This window comes from Rhopilema esculentum, chromosome 4 (genome assembly GCF_057945365.1).
Source record: "Rhopilema esculentum isolate cy_ngs chromosome 4, ASM5794536v1, whole genome shotgun sequence".
NCBI lineage: Eukaryota > Metazoa > Cnidaria > Scyphozoa > Rhizostomeae > Rhizostomatidae > Rhopilema > Rhopilema esculentum.
Window position 1 is genome coordinate 9,039,149 of NC_142818.1, and position 20,031 is coordinate 9,059,179.

At 38.6% G+C, this 20,031-nt stretch overlaps 1 protein-coding gene across 1 annotated transcript; it reads left to right on the forward strand.

Annotated features, from left to right (window-relative positions):
* On the forward strand, positions 1-8,425 carry LOC148960406 (uncharacterized). Its single transcript, XM_089116150.1, has 4 exons — positions 1-144; positions 5,382-5,589; positions 6,337-6,703; positions 7,632-8,425. Exons 2-4 carry the CDS (start codon positions 5,398-5,400, stop codon positions 8,282-8,284), a joined length of 1,212 nt encoding a protein of 403 aa, XP_088972276.1. The 5' UTR covers positions 1-144; positions 5,382-5,397; the 3' UTR covers positions 8,285-8,425.
* Positions 8,426-20,031: the final 11,606 nt, after the last annotated feature.

A 20,031-nucleotide genomic window follows, 5' to 3' on the forward strand; every position in this document is an offset into this window, starting at 1 on the left:
ATATAAATTTGGGAAAGCAATTGAACTCAGTCTCTCATCTGAAGGAAGACATCGAGGAAGTGGCCGCCTTATAAGCAATATAGTAGGACTCCAGTCAAAGGTTTGGAATTGTTATCTGATTGTTTTAAGGACTTTCTATGAGGGGTGCGTACAATATACAAACGAATAATTGATGTATAAAACTTCTTTAAAGGCTGGAATACACTAGGCATTTAATTGCCGCATTTAGTTGACTAGTGTATTCGCAGAGGTTACCTAATTATTGCCATACATTTTCAAATTATCAACATTCCGGAGTTTCCGTTTTAAAAGTTGAACATGTTCAACTTATGGGAAATAAAATGCCCGGAAGTTCTTTTTGTATTTTCTAATCCTCGTTGATTGCTATTGTTCAGGGTATTGACAAGAGCATTTGAAGGACAGTTTCCAATAGCTCCTTGTCAATTTGTGGACGGTACGAAAACATACCGTACAAATCGTCGTGTTTTAGGGCGAATTTATCAACGCCAACTTTGTTTCTACGATTAACCCACTTCTATCGATGCCTATTCTTATGCATTTTCCCCTTCCTTTACAATTAGAAAAGCGATTACTGCTTCTGCACATTGCAGCCTTCGAGCAGCCTTCATCTTAGTCAAATGTGTATGCGGGAAGGCGTTTTTCGAAAAATTTTGCCCGCGAAGGGATAAAAGAAACCTTTCGAAAGGCAACATATATTTCATAGCCAAAACGCTACGAGTAAAGGACAATGACGCAAAATGAATCATCGATAAAAGGCATCTTAATTGGATTAAACAACAGGCATTTAGTTGACTGGCAATTAAATGCCTAGTGTATTCCAGCCTTAACAATTTAGTAATGCAGTTATAATTAAGGACACAGCTCAGTGGAGCTATAGTATAGAGCCATGTAGATCTGTGACGTGTAGTATTAATGTATTGAAAACTTTTCAAAGCATAGATGAAAAAATTGTCTTCAGTAGGACTGAGTTCACCAAAAGTGAATGTAAAATGTCATAAATCTGTTGCGTAGATGATGCAAAGCAAATGTGTTTTAACCTTTTGAGGTGCGAGTGCGAACGGTTTCAATTTCAAGCCTAAGCATGCTGTTTTGCTTCGTTAAGCAAAAGTGTCATATTTATACAGCAGGTTGTTTCGCAATCTTACGTCGTTGCTTGGAAATTGTTGTGACAACTAAGCAAGTCTGGCGTTAGAGTATGGTGTTCCATTGATGACTGATTGATTTTCCTAAAGGGCCCAAACTTTTCCGGTGTATAATTTAGTAGATAAAGTTTAGGTGAGCCCTTAACGCTACCATGTGTACACCATTGCTATGCTCTGCTGACTTGCTGTGGCGGAAACCCCTACCCTATTGTCCTCTCTTAAAATTCCTGGAAGGTTTTTTGTTTTCGTGGAAATCTCGTGCGCGGCTTGAAAAGTTCATCCTCTTTTTACAATATTTATAGTTAAAGTAACTACTAAGTAACGGCACATGCGTGACATGTGACAGGAGAGTGAGGGGTGGCTTTTGACTGTTTCCTTATTAATTTTTTGAAAACAGAGTATTAACTAAAAGGAGAACAAACTTTTATGTTTTTTAATAATCAATAATCAATGTTTTTCTGATAAACGTCGACTCGTCTTTTCTGAACGGTATAGAATTTTATCAAATTTTATTCTGTGAGATGCATTTTTAGCCATTTTAGAAGGCTTAATATCAGAAATCTACTTGCGCGTTGTACCCAACCATGGTTGGGCCTCCTCTGTCACTAAACTTGATATTTAGCCGCCCCCCCCCATGTTCAATTTTTTGGCGCCATGTCTGGTAATTTGTTGCCGTCAATGACAGTGTCAACGAGAGTAAATTCTCGCCAAGACCCCTATATTCTGATAATTTTTCCTTATAAACATCTTCATAGAAAAGCGCTATCCTTCTTGCAACCAGAATCTTTACTGAGCTCATTTTATGTACCAGACAGCCAAACTTGGTTATGTCTATGCTGTCTGTCACATCTCTTTCAAGACAATGATCATTAGTTTGCCTAGTCGATGAGCAGACATCTTTGACCGCAAATTGGTCAACCTAACAACGTAGAAAACGAAACAACTTGCTGGTAGTTTCTCTGTGAGTCCTCTCGTCTACCACGAAAAGAAATTGGTTGACTTTCTAGTTGCAGACATCAGAACAACCATGTTAGACCAATATTGTTTCTACAGACTCAAAGAAAACTCACTGAATAGCACAAAAATATCCGAGAATGTTTTAAGGAAAACTATAGCTTGCCATGCAGATATGGAAAGAAAAATAATTAAACGAGCTTGAAATGCCGAAAGCACTTTGGTGCGGTAGACAATAGCATTTGAGGCATTTTTTTTTATTTGGTTGGTGTGTTCAAAATCAAGGTCGTCAGCGCTCCACAATTATCGAGTTCGTAAATTTGTTTTTACCTTGTTTTAAAACAGATATTATCAGTTGTTAGTTGTGGACGAGGGATTATGTAATCACGTGAAACTACAGTATTTGTAAAAACAGTGGTCACCCCTCAAACAAATGCCTTTCTGCAGAGAACGCCTGTTTGCTTTGACTCAGTGCCTTTAACATCAGCCAGTGGCAGACACCTGGGGGCGAGAGGGGACGACCGCCACCCAGTACTTAAGAGGACAATGTTCTTTGTCCTAAAACAATGGGAAATGAGACGTCCGCCCCTGACATCATCATCAGCAGCCAAAAAATGTTTACTTTGAAAAACTTAATTCAACACAAATAAATAAAATTCCCATAAGATTGGCACCAAAAACCTCTTGAAAGTATAAACGTCGTTTTGATTCACACTCCATTTGGGACGCTGTTTGGGTCCAAAAACGTTCCATCTAGAACGGGGGTGCGGTCCTAAAAAGTTAGGAGGAGGCTGTGCTGTATGCAACCTTTAGAAGCCACAGGCACGTAAATAATAGGGGGCGTGGGGGGCGTAACGCCCCCCAAAGTTTGGAAAATCCAGTTACAGTTGGAAAACGTAACGGTTGACTTGGAATTTTTTTCTTAAGACCAAACTTGTGAAATTTATATTTTAAGAAGTTTTTTTAAATATAAAAATTCTAAACATTAAAATTCACAGGCTGAAGCTGACCCATCCAATCGTTTTCTATTGTGAATCCCGTCTCCACTGGATCCAAATTGCACACTTGCCCCGTTTTCTTTTTCTTTCTTTCTGACGGGAGAATCAAATTACGAACAGGCAAGGTGAACTTACGGATAAGAAACTTGAAACTTACAGTTTGGAATAATAATACCCGCATTGATCAGAAAATATTAGAGTGGGAATTTTTTTAGAAACTACGAGTAGTTAATTCAATAAAAGATTAAGAATCTTTCAGTACTAAAAATTCTCAACGCTTCTTATAAAAAACGAGTTTATGCTAAACTCCCCCTGTTATTTGTTAATGTCCTTGAGTCCTCATCATAAATTCCTATGACAAAACTGCTGTGGAGCAAGAAGACATTGCAAAAACTGCAGTAGAAGTATTTGATCAAAGAAGAGTATTTCATCTTTCGAATCAGGCATATGCACAAGTTTGTTCTCAAATCATCATTTCAATTGTAAAGAATGAAAAGGCATTTGACCCTCTGAAAAGTTTAAAGGTAGTTTTCTTCGATCAAGAACGAAAATAAAAGGCCCAAATTCTTGGTGCTTCTATATCGTGAAAAAATGTATTTTAGATAAAATTGATCAATTGATCTGAAAGAATACTACTAATCATTAAGTATATCTAATACTGGTTTTGCTTAAATGTTGCTTTACTTCTTACAGTATGTTTAATGTTTGTTTCATGTTAATCAAAATTTAGAGATTTAGGCTTTTATGCTTTGGGCTAATTATTGAGTAAAGATTTGGTAATTATAAAGAAAATAGAACTATGGTGTTCGGGCTATTTACAAATATTAATTTGGTAGGTACAACAGATCTACTGGTCGAATGAAAAATTTATCACTTAAAGTTGGAATTTTCATACTTCCACGCCCCCCCAAAATTAGCAACTTGTTTTCGTCCCTGAGAAGCCACACCCATTACCAAACCCAGAATGATAGGAAATTTCTCATTCATGGAAGATCTAGAGCAGAAAAAGGTTGCCAACACAGATTGTGCCCATCTAAGGCCGGATTAACCCTCACAGACTAAAGCACGTTCGTACAGGGCATCTTTGTCAAAGGGGGCATCACTAAATCGAGAAACGGTCGAAAAAAGATTTGTAAAAAATTTGATATAATTAGTACAAGTTGATCATAAGGAGGGCTTGGCTTGTACCGTATATTGCACGGGCACGGAAGGAATTAGCAATTATTTTTGGGAGGGGCGGGGTGCTGCTAATGAGAAACTTCTTGTTTTATCAATAAATTGGGGAGGTTTTATCGTGTTTATTTGAAAAATGATTTTTCACTGCAACCTACATGGTGTATCTGGTCATCACTGTGACCAGATCTCAATTTCGCAATTATGCTGAAATTGTCATAAAACTAAATGTCATAAATGTCAGATTTACAAAATTCGTGCTAGATTTAAAATCGAGGCTCTCTCGTTTGAAAGAGAAGCCAGCGCATGTGCAGAATAGCAAAAAACCCAGATCAACGTTCAACAAATAGAGGATTTAAGTTGAACAGTTCACAAACCAGCATAATCAATTCAAATTAACAAAAACATGATTAGTTCATACAATGTCAATTGCTGAGAATTCTTAAAATTCATCTTCGCTGTTGGAATCAAGATCGTCTTTAGGAAAATTAACTAAGATATCCTGCACTCTGGTGTAAATGTTCTGGTTCATTTTATTTTTCATGGACTTTGTTGGTTCAAAATTGGTGCACTTAATATGAACTCATGTTGATTGGGTGTTAAAAGTTTGCATGCAGATACTTGACATCCACCATTTTCCCAGTTGGCCCGAAACTTATTAACAGAATTATAACATTATTTTAATAATGTAAAAATTATGCCAGAATTATGCTAGATTTCCGATTATGCCAGATTTTATGCTAAATGACGATTTTTGGTAAAAAATATGCTTAAAGCATAATATAATGCTAGATCTGGTCACACTGCTGGTCATGAGGTCAACAACCTTAATAGAATGTGACATTGCTGAAACGGGGCATCAAAATCGTTTAGTGCTTAGGGCACGCATAACACTCAATCTGCCCTGCGTCCATCCCCACATGTGAATAAAGTGAGTATTGAATTGAATGATTTAATGAATAGTGCACGAGAAGACAATGTTTGCCGACCAAGCTCAGTATTATCTCATAACGTAGCCAAATATTCTGTTTTCTGTCGATAATATCAATTTTCCAGGTATCATTAAATATTTTTATTGACTGTTTACTTGCAGTTTGAACACGCAAAAGATGATCATACCAATTTGTGTCGGACATAACTCCAGTTGGGCTTCAAGAGTAGGTAGAGGCGAGCATGCAAGCTCCTTGGGGTGCCAACACGACCATTTGTTCTATGCAAGCGATGTACAGCTTCCAGGAACGGTTCCAATTAGCATCGGACACGCAGGAAATGGCGAGGAGTGGAGACACACCGTTGTTCAGGTCAGTCCCACACGCTTACTGATTTCTTTTGGAGACTAGGGCAGATAAATGAGATTCTGGCATGTTTGCTCATACTTCTGAGCCTTTTTCAGTAACGCAATTATTTGTTTCTCAAGTGTAACGTGACAAAGAAGTAATTTTAGAATTCTGGATTTTTGGCAAAATAGCCTGACAGAATGGCATGAAATAACTCATGAAATTACACCATGAAAGAACGCCAAGAGATTGCCTAATCAGCTAAATATGGTGCAGATTTGGTAAGGTAGTTTGGCTTAGTTCATAAAGTTTAGATTAAAAAGTTTTGTTCATAAACCTAATCTTTTACAGATAAAGTAATTCCCGCAGGTGAACTGTCAGTCTGTCAACAACAAAAATTAGCATACATGCGAAAACAGTAGTGGATACTTGGCCTAGTATTGGGGGAACAAGCCTATTGTTTTGATAATATAACGTCACATTTTCCCTTTGTTTTAGAGCAAAAGTCTATTGTTTTCCAAAATATCGGGGAGGGGTTGACCGCCCTCCTTCGCTTCTCCAGATGTCCGCCACTGTATAAAAGAATTGCATTCACAACTCCTTTACTGGCGAAATTCTTTTAATGAAAAAATGACTGCCGTTGCGGCCTTAGGTTTAGATTCTGTTGAGTTGAGATTAATCATAATTTTACTTATCTAAAAATTCACGAAATTGTTTTGAGAATATTAGCTTCTTACTATTGTCTATATTCATATAATTTTTACATTATAGAGCGCAAACTCTGCTGGGAACGGCTGGACCCACGACTTCACGTTTTACGCCTTCAGCTCGCAGCAACCAGGAACAATTCCCTACGCAGTTGGGCACGCTACATACGAACATGGCTGGAAGTTTAGATTGCAAGAGAACGCAACATACGTAGGTGACCATGGCTGGACACATGGCTTCGTTTTCTATGTCTTTCCAGTCAATCCAGAAGTATTAATGCCTATATCTGTAGGCTCATATTCAGGCCACTGGACTGCCAAAGTTGTCAGTGGTGTATCTGCGAAGGACGACCTTTTTGATCACGTTTTTACGTTTAAAGCATTGGAGCATCAACAACCAGGCACCATTCCATTTGCCGTTGGTTCAGCAGGTGAGTCCTTTCGTGGCAAAACCATCAATTCATTTTCAATCCAATTCAACTTAATGGCATATTACCAACTTTAAAGAGGCTGTCGCTTCCTGTATATAAGAAAAGCAAAGAAGATCATGAACCCAGAAGTACTCACACAAGATATTTGAAAAAGCAATAATACTTCAGTTTTCCCCATTTTTGGGAAAAAAATTCAAAGTGCTTATGCTTATATAGTGACAATTTTCGTCTCATCACGTGTTGAGGACTGGAAAATAGCATTGGAGAGGACGAAATATATTGCAGCTATTGACTTGAAAATTTTTTTCGAGCAAAACGAATTGCCTATGAAGTAGAAAGGAATTCGCAAAAAATATTTTGGTGGTGCAAAAATTATAAAGGGCTTTGAAAAAGGGTGTCATTTTGAAACATACTTAAGCTTTTTGACTGACACTTTTCAGAGTTTAAAACGTCAAAACAGAAATCGAAACTCCAAGCTAGGAAATATTATCCAAGATTATCTGTCTAACAAAAAATAAGATTACTGCAGCTCCTAAGATGATATAGGATGATTGGAAATTCAGTTGATTGTAGCCTTGCAATTTCCCGTACTGAGCCCTTATGCGGGATCTTTATTTGCCAGTATTTCCGCTTGAATGATTTTGCCTCGGCTGAAAACAGCAAGAAGAAATCTAGCGCCTTCGGCGCTTCTATATCATTGATTGATTATAAATCGAGCGAAAAAAGGGCATACGTCATTTCGTCGCTTCTAGATAGTTAAACAGGACTATTCACGTACACAAAGATTTCTTTGTTTATATCTGAAATCAACCTGCCTTAGGATTCTCTGCATTAGAATTTCAGTTTTTCTGAATTTGGATTCTCTGTTTAGTAGGTTGACACTTTTGTCATTAGCCGTAATACTGATGTTATGTTGCTTTCTGTGCAGGTAGTGGCGACCATAGAAGACACCAGCTTTGTAAAGGAACAAATGCCGGTGGCAATGGCTGGAACCACGAGATGGTATTTTATGCCTTTGAAAATCAGAAGCCTGGCACTATTCCGATTGCTGTTGGTCATGCTACCTATGCAGGAGGTTGGAAATTTCGTGTCTCAGAAAACTGTTCCTTTGCAGGGGATAATGGATGGACCCATGACTTTGTCATGTATGCCTACCCAGCCGATACATCACTTCTCATGCAAGTAGCTGTCGGCTGTGACACTGAGCAATGGTGTTCCTGGTTGAAAGCTGGACCCAGAGTTCAAGACCACTATTTTCAGCATACATTTTCATTCTACGGTTTCCGATCTCCGTACCCCGGTACTGTTCCATTATCTGTTGGAGAAGCGGGTGATCCATACTCTCGTTCACTTAGGAGTCGTATTGACCAGGGTACCCATGCTGGCGGTAACGGATGGAACCATGTGCTCACTGTTTATGTGTTCCCGAGCCGCAAGCCAGGAACAGTTCCAATAGCTGTCGGTCATGCAGATTTTCAAAAAGGTGGTTGGAAGTACATGGTGTCTGAAAATTGCCAAAATGCAGGTACCCAAGGATGGCAGCACGATTTTGTTGTCTACGCTTACCCAGGCGGAAAGTGAATATTTCAAAATTGGACTTGCTTAATTCAACAATCAATTAACGTATAATGCAAAACCCTGATCATGACGAAATTTTATCTTTTTTAGAACACAAGAGTTAACTTTTGATTTGACCAAAAATGAATTTATTACTTATTGCAAGTTGTTCTTGTGTTATGTACCAATTCTAATGTGCTTGCTGAATGTCTGGGGTGAGATATTTTGTGAAGGATCAACTATGAAAGGTTATCATCAGGTGCATGAAGGATTGTTATGATCGAAGCATTTTAGTATGACTTGTTACAGTTATTGAAAGTCCATTTTTGTATAGCATAGGTCATTTTAAGTATGATGGTTTTTAAGATGGAAGGGGCAAAGTCTCGGTTAGAGGGATGGATAGATGGTATGGAGTCCCTAAAAATCCCCGCCTTTCTTTCCCATTATTTATCTCAATTTACCTCTCCAACTTCTACTCTCTTGATCCCGCTCAGGCTCTGGTACCCAGGTTGGATGGATAAGTGTAAAGTATTAAGGAGAGTACTGGTAAGTAATGATGGAGAATGGTTATCAGAAATAGGGTGTGGTCGGTGGTAGGAAGTATTCCGAATGGTGTGATAAATGTGGTTCTCGATGCAATTCAAGGTCTTGCAGCTATCTTGGAGGGCTCGTGGAAACTCAGAATTAGAGGGTTGGCCTCATTGAACATTCAAATCGAAGTTATATGAACTGAAAAAGTTAAAGGCCGGGTTGTCACGATTATGGAAAAGATGCAGTATCCATAGACAGGAAAATAACCGTAATTAACTAACCACAGATGTTGTCAAGGCTCTCTAAACTGTTTCACGATGCCAGTATGCCAGAGAATTCAAATCTGCCAAATACCGTTTCAAATTACTTCCGGTCACATGACAAGGCAAAATTTTATTTTACGGTAAGAAAAAATTTAAAGTGATTTTTTTAAATCTTAGGCAACCATTGAAAAAAGCATTTGAAGAAATGAAAAAAATCTATCAAACACCAACCCTGTAACATTTATATTTCAAGAGATTTGGACAGTAAAACTTTCGATAATGACGTCACAAAATATCTAACTTTGCCCAATTCCTAATTCGTGAAACAAATTTTTTTGTTATAAATTGATATGCATACCAGGCCATGGCACTATCTTGGTCAGACACGGGTGTATAGGATTCAAGTTCTTCTTTATCTTTATCATCTTCGCTCTTGAGGGGTCAGAAATTTTCAACAAATCATGGTGATTTGATAGTTCAAACTACAATCATTCGTGAAGTCAAAATGAGAGAAGGCCCGATGCAAGGTGGGTTCAGCACTAAAGCCCTGGCAATACGACTAAACATTACCCTAAACATTTCACTCAACTTTTGTTTAGTGAAGTTGAGCGAAGTTTAGCGAGGGTGGCAAAACGTGACTAAACCTTTCACTAAACTTCACTCAACTTTTTTGAACAGCGAGCTAGCTACGACGCTGTTGGGTTGTAGGGGATCTTGCATAGGAATTGGCTTTTGGTTTATTTTGTTGCATGCACAAGCAGTAGATAAAAACAAGAATCGGATGAAGCGACGGGGAAAGAAAGCGACGGGGACTTTTTAGCACATTGACAACAAAGTTGACTGTTGAAGAAGACACAGTAGCGTACAACAAGATATGCAGATGTCTCATAAAGGCTTTTTCGGTCACGTAGAGGCAGGAAAACCAACGAAAACAGACGAAAACCTTTGGATTTTCACAGCTAGAGCGCCTGCGCGGTAACAACAAATGTTTAATTGGTGGCAAAACGACTAAACATTTGCTAAACAACACTAAACAACGCTAAACATTTTTGACCAGGATCAAATTTTGCTCAACAACACTCAACACGACTAAATAACACTAAACTGGGTGGCAAAACGACTAAACTTTTCACCAAACTTTTAACTAAACAAAAGTTGAGTGAAGTGTTTAGTCGTTTTGCCAGGGCTTATTGTTCACGCTCCTGACACATTTATTAAAACAAGCCATGTTATGGCAACTCAAATCCAAAAATTAAGACAGGTCTAGAAAGACAAAAAAAGGAGCCAAAGGTTGTCAATGTGTTGAGAGAGGAGACGCAGGCTTTTGGACTTTTGGTTGGAAAATAAGCCTCGTCAGAAGAAGCACAGTTACTTCTTGACATCACTTCCACTTGCATTAGCGGCACCTGATGGGGACTATCGTTAGGGTTCCAAAGCTACTTTCAGAAATTACATCATAGAAGAAGTAGACTGCACTGAAGAAACTCCGAACAAAAAAGGTGACTGGATTTTTGATGGGATGGCGGTTGTAAGATCTGTTCCACCGAAATCAACCTGTAAAGAGAATGCGGATGAGTTATTAAAGTTTTGCACACTTCCAATATCGGCACATCCACAACAAATTATAATTGCCATGGACACCTATGGACATGGAATGATCAAGCAAGTGAGACAAATTAGAAGAAGCCAGGCAACAAACGTATTGTTATATCCAGTTTGTCACAAGCAATACCTAAACCCAGCGATAAGCAGGCCTTTCTCACTTCCTCTGAAAACAGAACCGAGTTAATCACATTCTTGGTCAACTACTATAGGAGCAATAATAACAGCATACCGCTGAAATGCCCTCTCATTATCAGCAATCGAGAGGCTACGTGGAGAAGATCGCAAAACTTATGTGAGAAATTGCCTGATTCAAATCACCATGAAGCTGACACAAGAGTGCCTACCTTGCTTCAATATCCAAAAACAATGTCATTGCTTGTGCCACTGACACGGACATACTTGCATTGCTAGTTTTTGCATTCGCCCTCGTAAAACCAACAATCACCTGGCAGATGCGAATCAGCACAGATCGTTACATATGCATACGATCTATTACCTGCCTTTCATTCCATGACGAGATGCGACACAACCTCTGATCCTTTTGGTATTGGAAAGATAAAGCCCTTCAAGAAAATGCTTAAGGCCAAGAAGGAAGATCTTTTGCAAAAGCTAGGGACTTCCATCGTATTTACTGTTGAACAATAATTATCTTTTGTTATATTGATTCGTATCTACATCCGCTTCCTGTTCCGCAAAAGCGGTTATACATCATGTGACTGTAATGAGTTTAGTGTGTCTCGCTTGCTGAAGTTGAGTTCGCTATTATTATTGAGTTTTGTTATGTTGTCAGATATACACTCGTGATTTCTTTACGCTATTTCTGCAAAACTCGACATAACTTTAAATTAACAGGTTATGGGCCCAGACACTTTTCATAAGTTTTTTCGTCTGTACATGGCTTAGATATTTGCTCCGTACATAAATAAATCAGAGGAAGTCTGTTGGAATATTTCGCTGTAATCATGGCAGCCGAAGACACAGGTTTTAAAGTTGAAAAACTGAATGGAGAGAACTATCATAGCTGGAAGTTCCAGATGAAAATGTACCTTATCGGAAAAGATTTATGGGAATTAGTTACGGGAGAAGAAACCCTGAATGCCGCAGCAAATCCTGAACAGCAAAGGAGATTTCGAAAGAGGGAAAATGTGGCCCTCGCGACAGTGTGCCTGTCTGTTGAAACAAGTTTACAAATTTATGTTCGATCTGCTAAGAATGCTAAAGAAGCTTGGGACAATCTTGAACAACATTTTGAACGAAAATCGCTATCACAAAAAATATTCTACCGCAGGAAGCTATATTCTGCACGAATGGGAAAAGGAGCGAAAATGATCGACCATATAAATTATATTAAAACACTTGCCGAGCATTTGGAAGCAGTGGATGACGAAATAGCTGAAAAAGATTTGGTTATCATTTTAATAAGCAGTCTACCTGAGGAATACAATTATTTGATCACTGCTCTAGAAACAATTGCTGAAGAGAAATTGAGTTGGAACTATGTTCGTGACAGATTAATTCACGAATATGATAAAATGCAGGGCGGAAGTGAAGGGACAGTGAGTACTCCAAAAGCTGAGGCGTGCCAAGATGCATTATTTACAAAGAAATTAACAGAACGCAAGAAAATAAATAATTGCAAGAAATTTCAATGCCATTATTGCAAAAAGCCCGGACACTTTGCCAGGGATTGCTTTAAAAAGAAAGCTGATGCAAAAAATAACCCCAAGAACGTAACAGCAAGTATGGCAGAAACAAAACAAGAAAATGGCAAGGTAAATGAAGAAACAGCAACTGAGATTGCGTTAGCTGTGGGTAATACTCCATCAGATAAAGATGACTGGTGGATAGACTCGGGGGCATCACAGCACATGACCCCTGTTAAAAAGGGGATGTATGGATATACACCATTCAAGAAACCAATAGAAGTGAAGCTTGCTGATGATACTGTAATTTTTGCTTATGGAAAAGGGGAATTGCAGCTTGTTTTGTATGATGGCAAAGACAAGGTGAATGCAACCCTGAAAGATGTACTTTACGTACCAAAAATACAGAAAAACTTGCTATCTTTGCCTTCTATCACTGACAAAGATGCAGAAGTGCAGTTTAAAGGTCAACATTGCAAGATAATCATCAATGGCAATGTATACAGTATTGGCCACAAGCATGGAAAACTGTATAAATTGAATGTAGATCCCGAGCAATCATGCTGTTTTGGATCAACTGTTGCAAATGATGACAATGCACTTTGGCATTATCGCTATGGACACCTTGGTTATGACAACCTGAAGCTGCTGCACAACAAATCTATGGTAGATGGGCTGAGCTGGAAACCAAATGAGCAAACTGATAGAAAATGTGAAGGCTGTGCCTATGGGAAACAAAGTCGCCAACCATTTTCAAAGAACTGTTCACAGAAGAATACTCAGCCTTTAGAACTCATACACAGTGATGTGTGTGGTCCCATGAATGTCACTTCAGTGGGAGGTTCAACTGACTGACTACAATGAAGTGTTTGCACCTGTTGCGAGGTATAACTCAATTCGAGTAGTTCTAGCTGTTGCCAACACATTAGATCTCGAGCTTCACCAAATGGATGTTAAGACTGCTTTCTTAAACGGCATACTCGAGGAAGATATTTACATGGCACAGCCCGCTGGATGCGTTAAAGAGGGCGCAGAAGGAAAGTTTTGCAAGTTAAAGAAAAGTCTGTATGGCCTGAAACAGTCGGCTAGATGCTGGAATATGGAAATCGATAGATTTCTAAAGGATTCTGAGTACAAGCAGAGCAATGCAGATTCATGCATATACACAAAAGTGGTGTCCAGCAATGGAAATCAGGTATCATTTGTGATTCTTTCATTATACGTTGATGATATCCTGATTGCTTCCAATGATAGCCAATTGCTTGTGAAGGAGAAGCAGATGTTATCACAAAGATTTGAAATGCAAGATATGGGACCTGCGATGCAATGTTTAGGAATGCTTATTGAGCGCAGTCGAGAAAATAGAACTCTCTTTGTAAATCAGAAGGCATATCTAGAGAACGTCCTTAAAAGATTTGGTATGACTGACTGTAAGCCAGTCTCTACACCAATGGAACCTGGAAAGGTATACACGAAGCTATCTGATGGTGAAAAAGCGTTTGACAAGAAAGAATATCAAGCAGCAATCGGATCATTAAACTATGCCATGATTGCATCAAGACCAGACATATGTTTTGCTGTAGGAGCTCTGAGTCAGTTCATGTCAAACCCTTCTTTAGATCATTGGCAAGGAGTTAAGAGAATATTCCGTTACCTGAAAGGAACACTTGACTACTGCCTTACGTTTGACGCAAACAACGCAAGTTTAAAGTTACAAGGGTATTCTGATGCAAATTGGGCTGGTGACGTTGATTCAAGACGATCTACTTCAGGATACATGTTTCAACTAGCAGGTTCTACAGTTTCATGGAGAAGTCAACGGCAGAGTGTTGTTGCGCTGTCAACGACAGAAGCTGAGTACATCAGTCTCAGTACAGCTACGCAAGAAGCTATCTGGCTTCGAAGATTGATAGAGAGTTCAGGAATTGAAACATCGGGACCCACAACAATATTCGAAGACAACCAAGGAGCAATCGCTCTATCAAAGAACCAAACCAGCCACTCACGAACAAAGCATAAAGATATAAAGTACCACTTTGTTCGAGATGCTGTGGAAAAGAAACAAGTAAATCTAAAGTATTGTCCATCAGAGGAAATGATTGCAGATATCCTTACTAAAGGGCTGCCTAAAGAAAAGTTTGAAAAATTGCGAAACTTGATGGGTCTTAGATTAAAGGACTAAGAGAAGATACTCATCAAGGGGGACTGTTGAACAATAATTATCTTTTGTTATATTGATTCGTATCTACATCCGCTTCCTGTTCCGCAAAAGCGGTTAAACATCATGTGACTGTAATGAGTTTAGTGTGTCTCGCTTGCTGAAGTTGTGTTCGCTATTATTATTGAGTTTTGTTATGTTGTCAGATATACACTCGTGATTTCTTTACGCTATTTCTGCGAAACTCGACATAACTTTAAATTAACATTTACTAATGAACTTGGTGACGCTATCAAATTTTGCAGACTGTTGTATACCCCGGAAAAGACAATGAAGACATGGTACAGACAAGATTTAGAATTTACGAAAAGTTGAAAGAGAACTATAGTTCATAATCCTGATCCGAGCAGCAGTTTTGAGCATTTGAAAAGAGCGAATCTATAAAAATGTATTTAGAGGTAGTGTATAAACAGAAATATTAATGTTCCAGATGCTGATGGCAATGGCTGGGTTAAAACTGATGAAGGACTAACTCCATTATGGTTCACATGCACGCAACCTCCTCCGTGTATATCTGCAAAGGTGTCTAAAAAGAGAATTCATGGTAAGCAATTCTTGCCAAATTTAGCAATTACGTATTATATTTACTTGTTATTGAAAATTATTGAAAACATGTTTACTTCGTTTGATGTATTAACGTTTTGTTTTTGATTTTCTAACATTTAATATCATAGATTACCAAGCTGACAATGAGGATTCCGATGACGTAGATGGTGTTGTACATAGCTCAGCTCGCAAAAGAAAACGAATACATCGGAGAGTAGCAGAAATTTCTTGCAGCAACCGAGCCGATAAGAGCGAATATGATAAAAATAAAGAAGAACTTGAATCCTGTACATCCGTGTCTAACCAAGATAGTGCCTAGGCCTGGCTTGATTCTTTTGATGAGACAACAGTTGATTCTGTTAGTGAATTTGAGCTTTGAAGTATGTGTATCAATTTTTAACAAACAATTTTGTTTTACGCATTAGGAATTGGGCAAAGTTAGATATTTTGTGACGTCATCATCGAAAGTTTAGCGGTTCATATCTCTTAAAATATAAACGTCACAGGGTTGGTGTTTGATAGATTTTTGTATCTCTTCGGATGCTTTTTCTAATGGTTGCCTCAGATTTAAAAAAAGGGTTGCTGGGGTAAATTTTCGGGGCCCGGGTCTCAAAAAGGGTCCGCAAAAAGTTTTGCTGATGCAAAACAATTTTAAACAGGCCGCTTGTTGGGCGCTCATTCGTTAACTCTTTTAAGACTTTGTTGTTTGCCAATTTTTTGGTGTTTGATTTATTGTTCCATCAATCTTGCCCATGCACCACAACTTCTGCCCAATGTCCCGTGTTGTTTATAGCCCTAGGGCCAGAGCTGGCTCTCGACAAATCTGAGTGGCATAGATTAGTGTCAGCAGTGGGACTAGCAGGCATGGAAGTATTTTATGCGGATGTCATCTTGGTTTGCAGGAAAGTCTTCTCGCACCTCTCAATTTCGCTATGGTACCGTCCTTGGTCTTGTATATCTCTAGCCATGAAAAGACTTAAAGTAATCTAAGATTCAGTTCTATGGTTTATGTGAAATCTGCTTTTCGTCTATCTATCTTCCATGGTTTGAATATTTCTCATGATCTCGTTCGGCAAAAACCATCAGCTAATTCGTCGAATTTGCGTAACATCCCATGTTCTGTAGCTTGTTCTCATATGAAATATCTCTGGTCTCCTTAGAAATCTTCCCGCTATAAACCTTTTTCCTTATCTTGCTCTTTGCTAGTCCGTTACATACTCTACTAAAAGGCCCCGTTTACCGTGGGTAATATTAGCTATCTATTATTTACTTGTGTTGGTTGTCGTTTGTTCTCAGCATCTTGCGGTGTTTCTTGTTCGACATTTTATCGACTTTTCGCTGCAAGTATTCTACTTGAGTCCCTCAAACAGTTTGCCACCGTGGCTTTTCTGTAATTTACATAAATATTTCCACATCAGTTAGACTGAACCTGTTTCTTGACGCCATCTCACCACAGCCTTCGTTCCTTCTTCGTATCTTACCCGGTCCCTCGACACGATGGAATGCACAACGATATGTATCAGTCAAGTAAATTGTTGTGATTCCAGTCTTCTCTATTATCTTACTAAAAGGTGATAAAATCCAAAATCAGATTAAAGATTTGAAATCAGATTTGTTAGACAAGGCGAACAAAGCTGTTACCATGGTATTGTACAAATAGCTTATGGAATCACAAAATCAAGCCAACATGTGAGCATTGGTGATATCCTTTGCCAAACTCAAATAGATCGTGGATCATGATATTAGTAAGAAGCTTTAGATACACCGTATTAGCAAATCCATGGATCCACTTGACTTTCCTAACAACCAGTGAATTAATGTTTAAATCAAAGTTCCTGCAATTTTTTCAAAAGCTTCACTTTTACTCTCTTAATTGGCTTTGCTCAAATTTGTTTTGGTTATTTTTTGATAAAGCACATTGTAGGCTGAACGAGCATGGTCAACTAATACCTATAAAAATGGCTTTGAAAAAAGCAAATATTTTGTAACATGTTGGCTAAAAGCTTTTTCGTCTGACACTCCTTAGAAGAACACGATGAAAAATTATACACCCAGTTGTGAATCGAAATAGGCCAGTCAGAAAAACGCAAGCACAAGATCGCCATTGCGTAGACAGAAGGAGTTTTCTCCCTTGGACTGCAGTGGTAATTTTTCTCTAGGCACGCGACACTGATTGGTACCGGTCTTATGATTGCGTTTTTCTGACTCTTATATTTTTATATTTTTACAGACCTTTATTCTGAAGTTTTATTCTCTGAGGAGTATCAGACGAAAAAGCTTCAGCCAATATGTTATAAAACGTTTGCTTTTTTCAAAGCCATTTTCAAGTTTTGTACCGCCAAAATGCTGTTCACCCATAAAAATGATGGTCACCTTTTCTTGATAACAGGTGCTTATCTAACGGAAGGTGTGGCCTAGGGTTTATGATTGCCTGTCAACGACAATCCCTATAAAATAGCAGCTGAATAAGAATAAGAAGATTGCAGCAATTGCATTACAAAACAGTAAATAGGCCTAAAGGCCTAGCAAAAAAGCTTCTCTAAACCGCTTTGTAAGGCCACATCACCATGGAAACATACAAGTACTATTTTGGCTTCGTCTCGTATCAATGTTTTGGAAAGACCTCTGTTTGTTTTGAACACTACGACAAATGACTTCGTGTTAAGGGTTAATAAAACTTCAATCAAGGCTTAAAACTTAATAAAAAACGTAAAAGATTATATATCTGTTTTAGTTATGGTTTACCAAGGAAGGCCAAGGAGTTGGTCGGACCGTTTGTAAATAATTTAAATCCATTCATTGTAGATTTAAAATACAGGTTATTCAACAGATTCTCCGAAAGTAATTTTGAATACAGGATGTTCCTTTGACGTAGAATCTTTTGGGTGACGATAATGACCTAATCGTTCAGCTAAGCTAATTTGACAAATTGTGACAGAAAAGTTAGGCAACATTCCAGGTAAATTAGAAAAGACAGTAGGTCCGGGTTGTCAAACTTGATTGAAAATGGGCCAAAATCCAAAACATACTTTAGGTTTGGGGCCAAACAAGATTCAAACATTTATTGAACACAGTGATATAAAATGATCTCGCGGGCCAAATATAATTAGACGCATGGCCTGATTTGGCCCGCGGGCCTTGAGTTTGACACATGGTCTAGGATGTGATAGTGCAACAGGGTTGGAAAACAAGTCGGTTAAGCAAAAAGAGGTATACGTGATTTTGGAAAGGATAGGTTAGAAGGACCAGCGTTTTCTCTTTAATATCACCCAACCTTAAAATGATTTTAGTATGTAGAAAACACGCATCTTGAAAGTTTATCCTATGTGTAAAATTTGCAAAAAAGAATTTGTTAATCTATGTAGCAAGATGCAAATATCCACAAGAAAGATAGTAGGCCTAATAAGATAACTTTATCGAATATTTGATACAATCTACTGCATAACAACCATTTTAATAAAGCAAATACGTGCTGACTTTTTAGACCTTTCCTAAAGCATAGCAGCTCGCCCTTCTGATAATTAATATAATTTCAAACTATAAAAGCCTTGCACGAACGAACTCCCAGCAACGCTATTCCACCCCTGTCACCGAGCTTCTAATGGCGCTACAGAAAATTTATCGATCGATTAGGCCAACAGTCACACATTGGAGATAGCCTTGGTTGACGTTTTTCTGAAGCAAATTTTTGACGTCATTTTCGCAAAGCTACAGGCTACCAGAAGTGTTGATATCATAATGTATCTTATTGTGCACCTATCTGTGACACTTGTCTCAGACCATTTGAGAAATCGGGTCGGGGAAGACATTTAAGACATAAGATGGTATAGGCAGATGCTTACCATCTCAAAATTGTTTCTTCCCAATGAAATTCTTCCGGTGCTTTCACTCGGTGGGTCCGTCTAGTGACGTATAGCCTTGCGGCCTAAAGAGAAAAATCGAACAAGGAAAGTGTATTGCCTGCAAATGATAAAGGATTGGTGGTTGACAATTAAATTGATCCATGGATTAGTATATAGTTAAAAGTGTTAAGGATAAGCTTGTTGCGAATGCAAGATCAGTCATTGCGTCAGAAGATGACCAGCAAAGATTTCCATCGAAACATTTATTCAAGAAGAGACTGGAAGGAGTTACACCTGTAGAACTGGCGCCTGACGAAGAGCAAGAGATGTAGTTACAGCTGTTAGATGAAGAACGACTAACAAGCCGTTTTGAGGGGAAAAAACCTGCCGAACACGCTGCATGTTAGCTGTTGATAATGTTTAACGTTTTTCTGCTGTGACGCAAGTTCTGACAATGAAGAAAATGTGATTTGCAATGAAAACGCCGTGTGCAATGCATGCCCATCAAGAGTTGATGGGGTCCCATAGAACTTTCATTCAGGAGCGTGTATGAACCGGTATCCGATTTATAATTTGACAATCGCCTTACCAGTAAATGTTGTGAAAGAGTTATTTCTAAGCCGAATGTTATCAAAACGAGCATAATATCAATCATATATCATAACATATTATATCAAACCATATCATTCACGGCCTCGACCGTATTCCTACGCGTAGCCTACGGATTTGGCAATGGGTTTCTGGGGATTACGGCTTCAGCACAAGATGCATCTTGCGTCTTTCAGTGTAAATTGGCAACGGTTTACACGGTATTTAGGATGTTGATGCGTTTTCACATCGGTCCAGCGCAACGTGAAACAGAGAGGGATCAGAAGAACTTGTCATAAAGTTACTTCTTGCAATGTTTCCCTTTTTCTTACAAGCATTCCATTTCACTTTTTGTGCAACGGCACGTTTTGCTATTGCGGTTGCGTCTTGGCGCGTATTGGAATAACTAATGTCCGCAGATTGCGGATATTAGTTGATTTTTGCATGGTTTCGCGGCTCTAGACCCCCTTTAATAGGTCCCTTTTAGAGCCGTTGATGCTGATAAAGCTAGTGTTACACGGTGCAAATGTTTTTG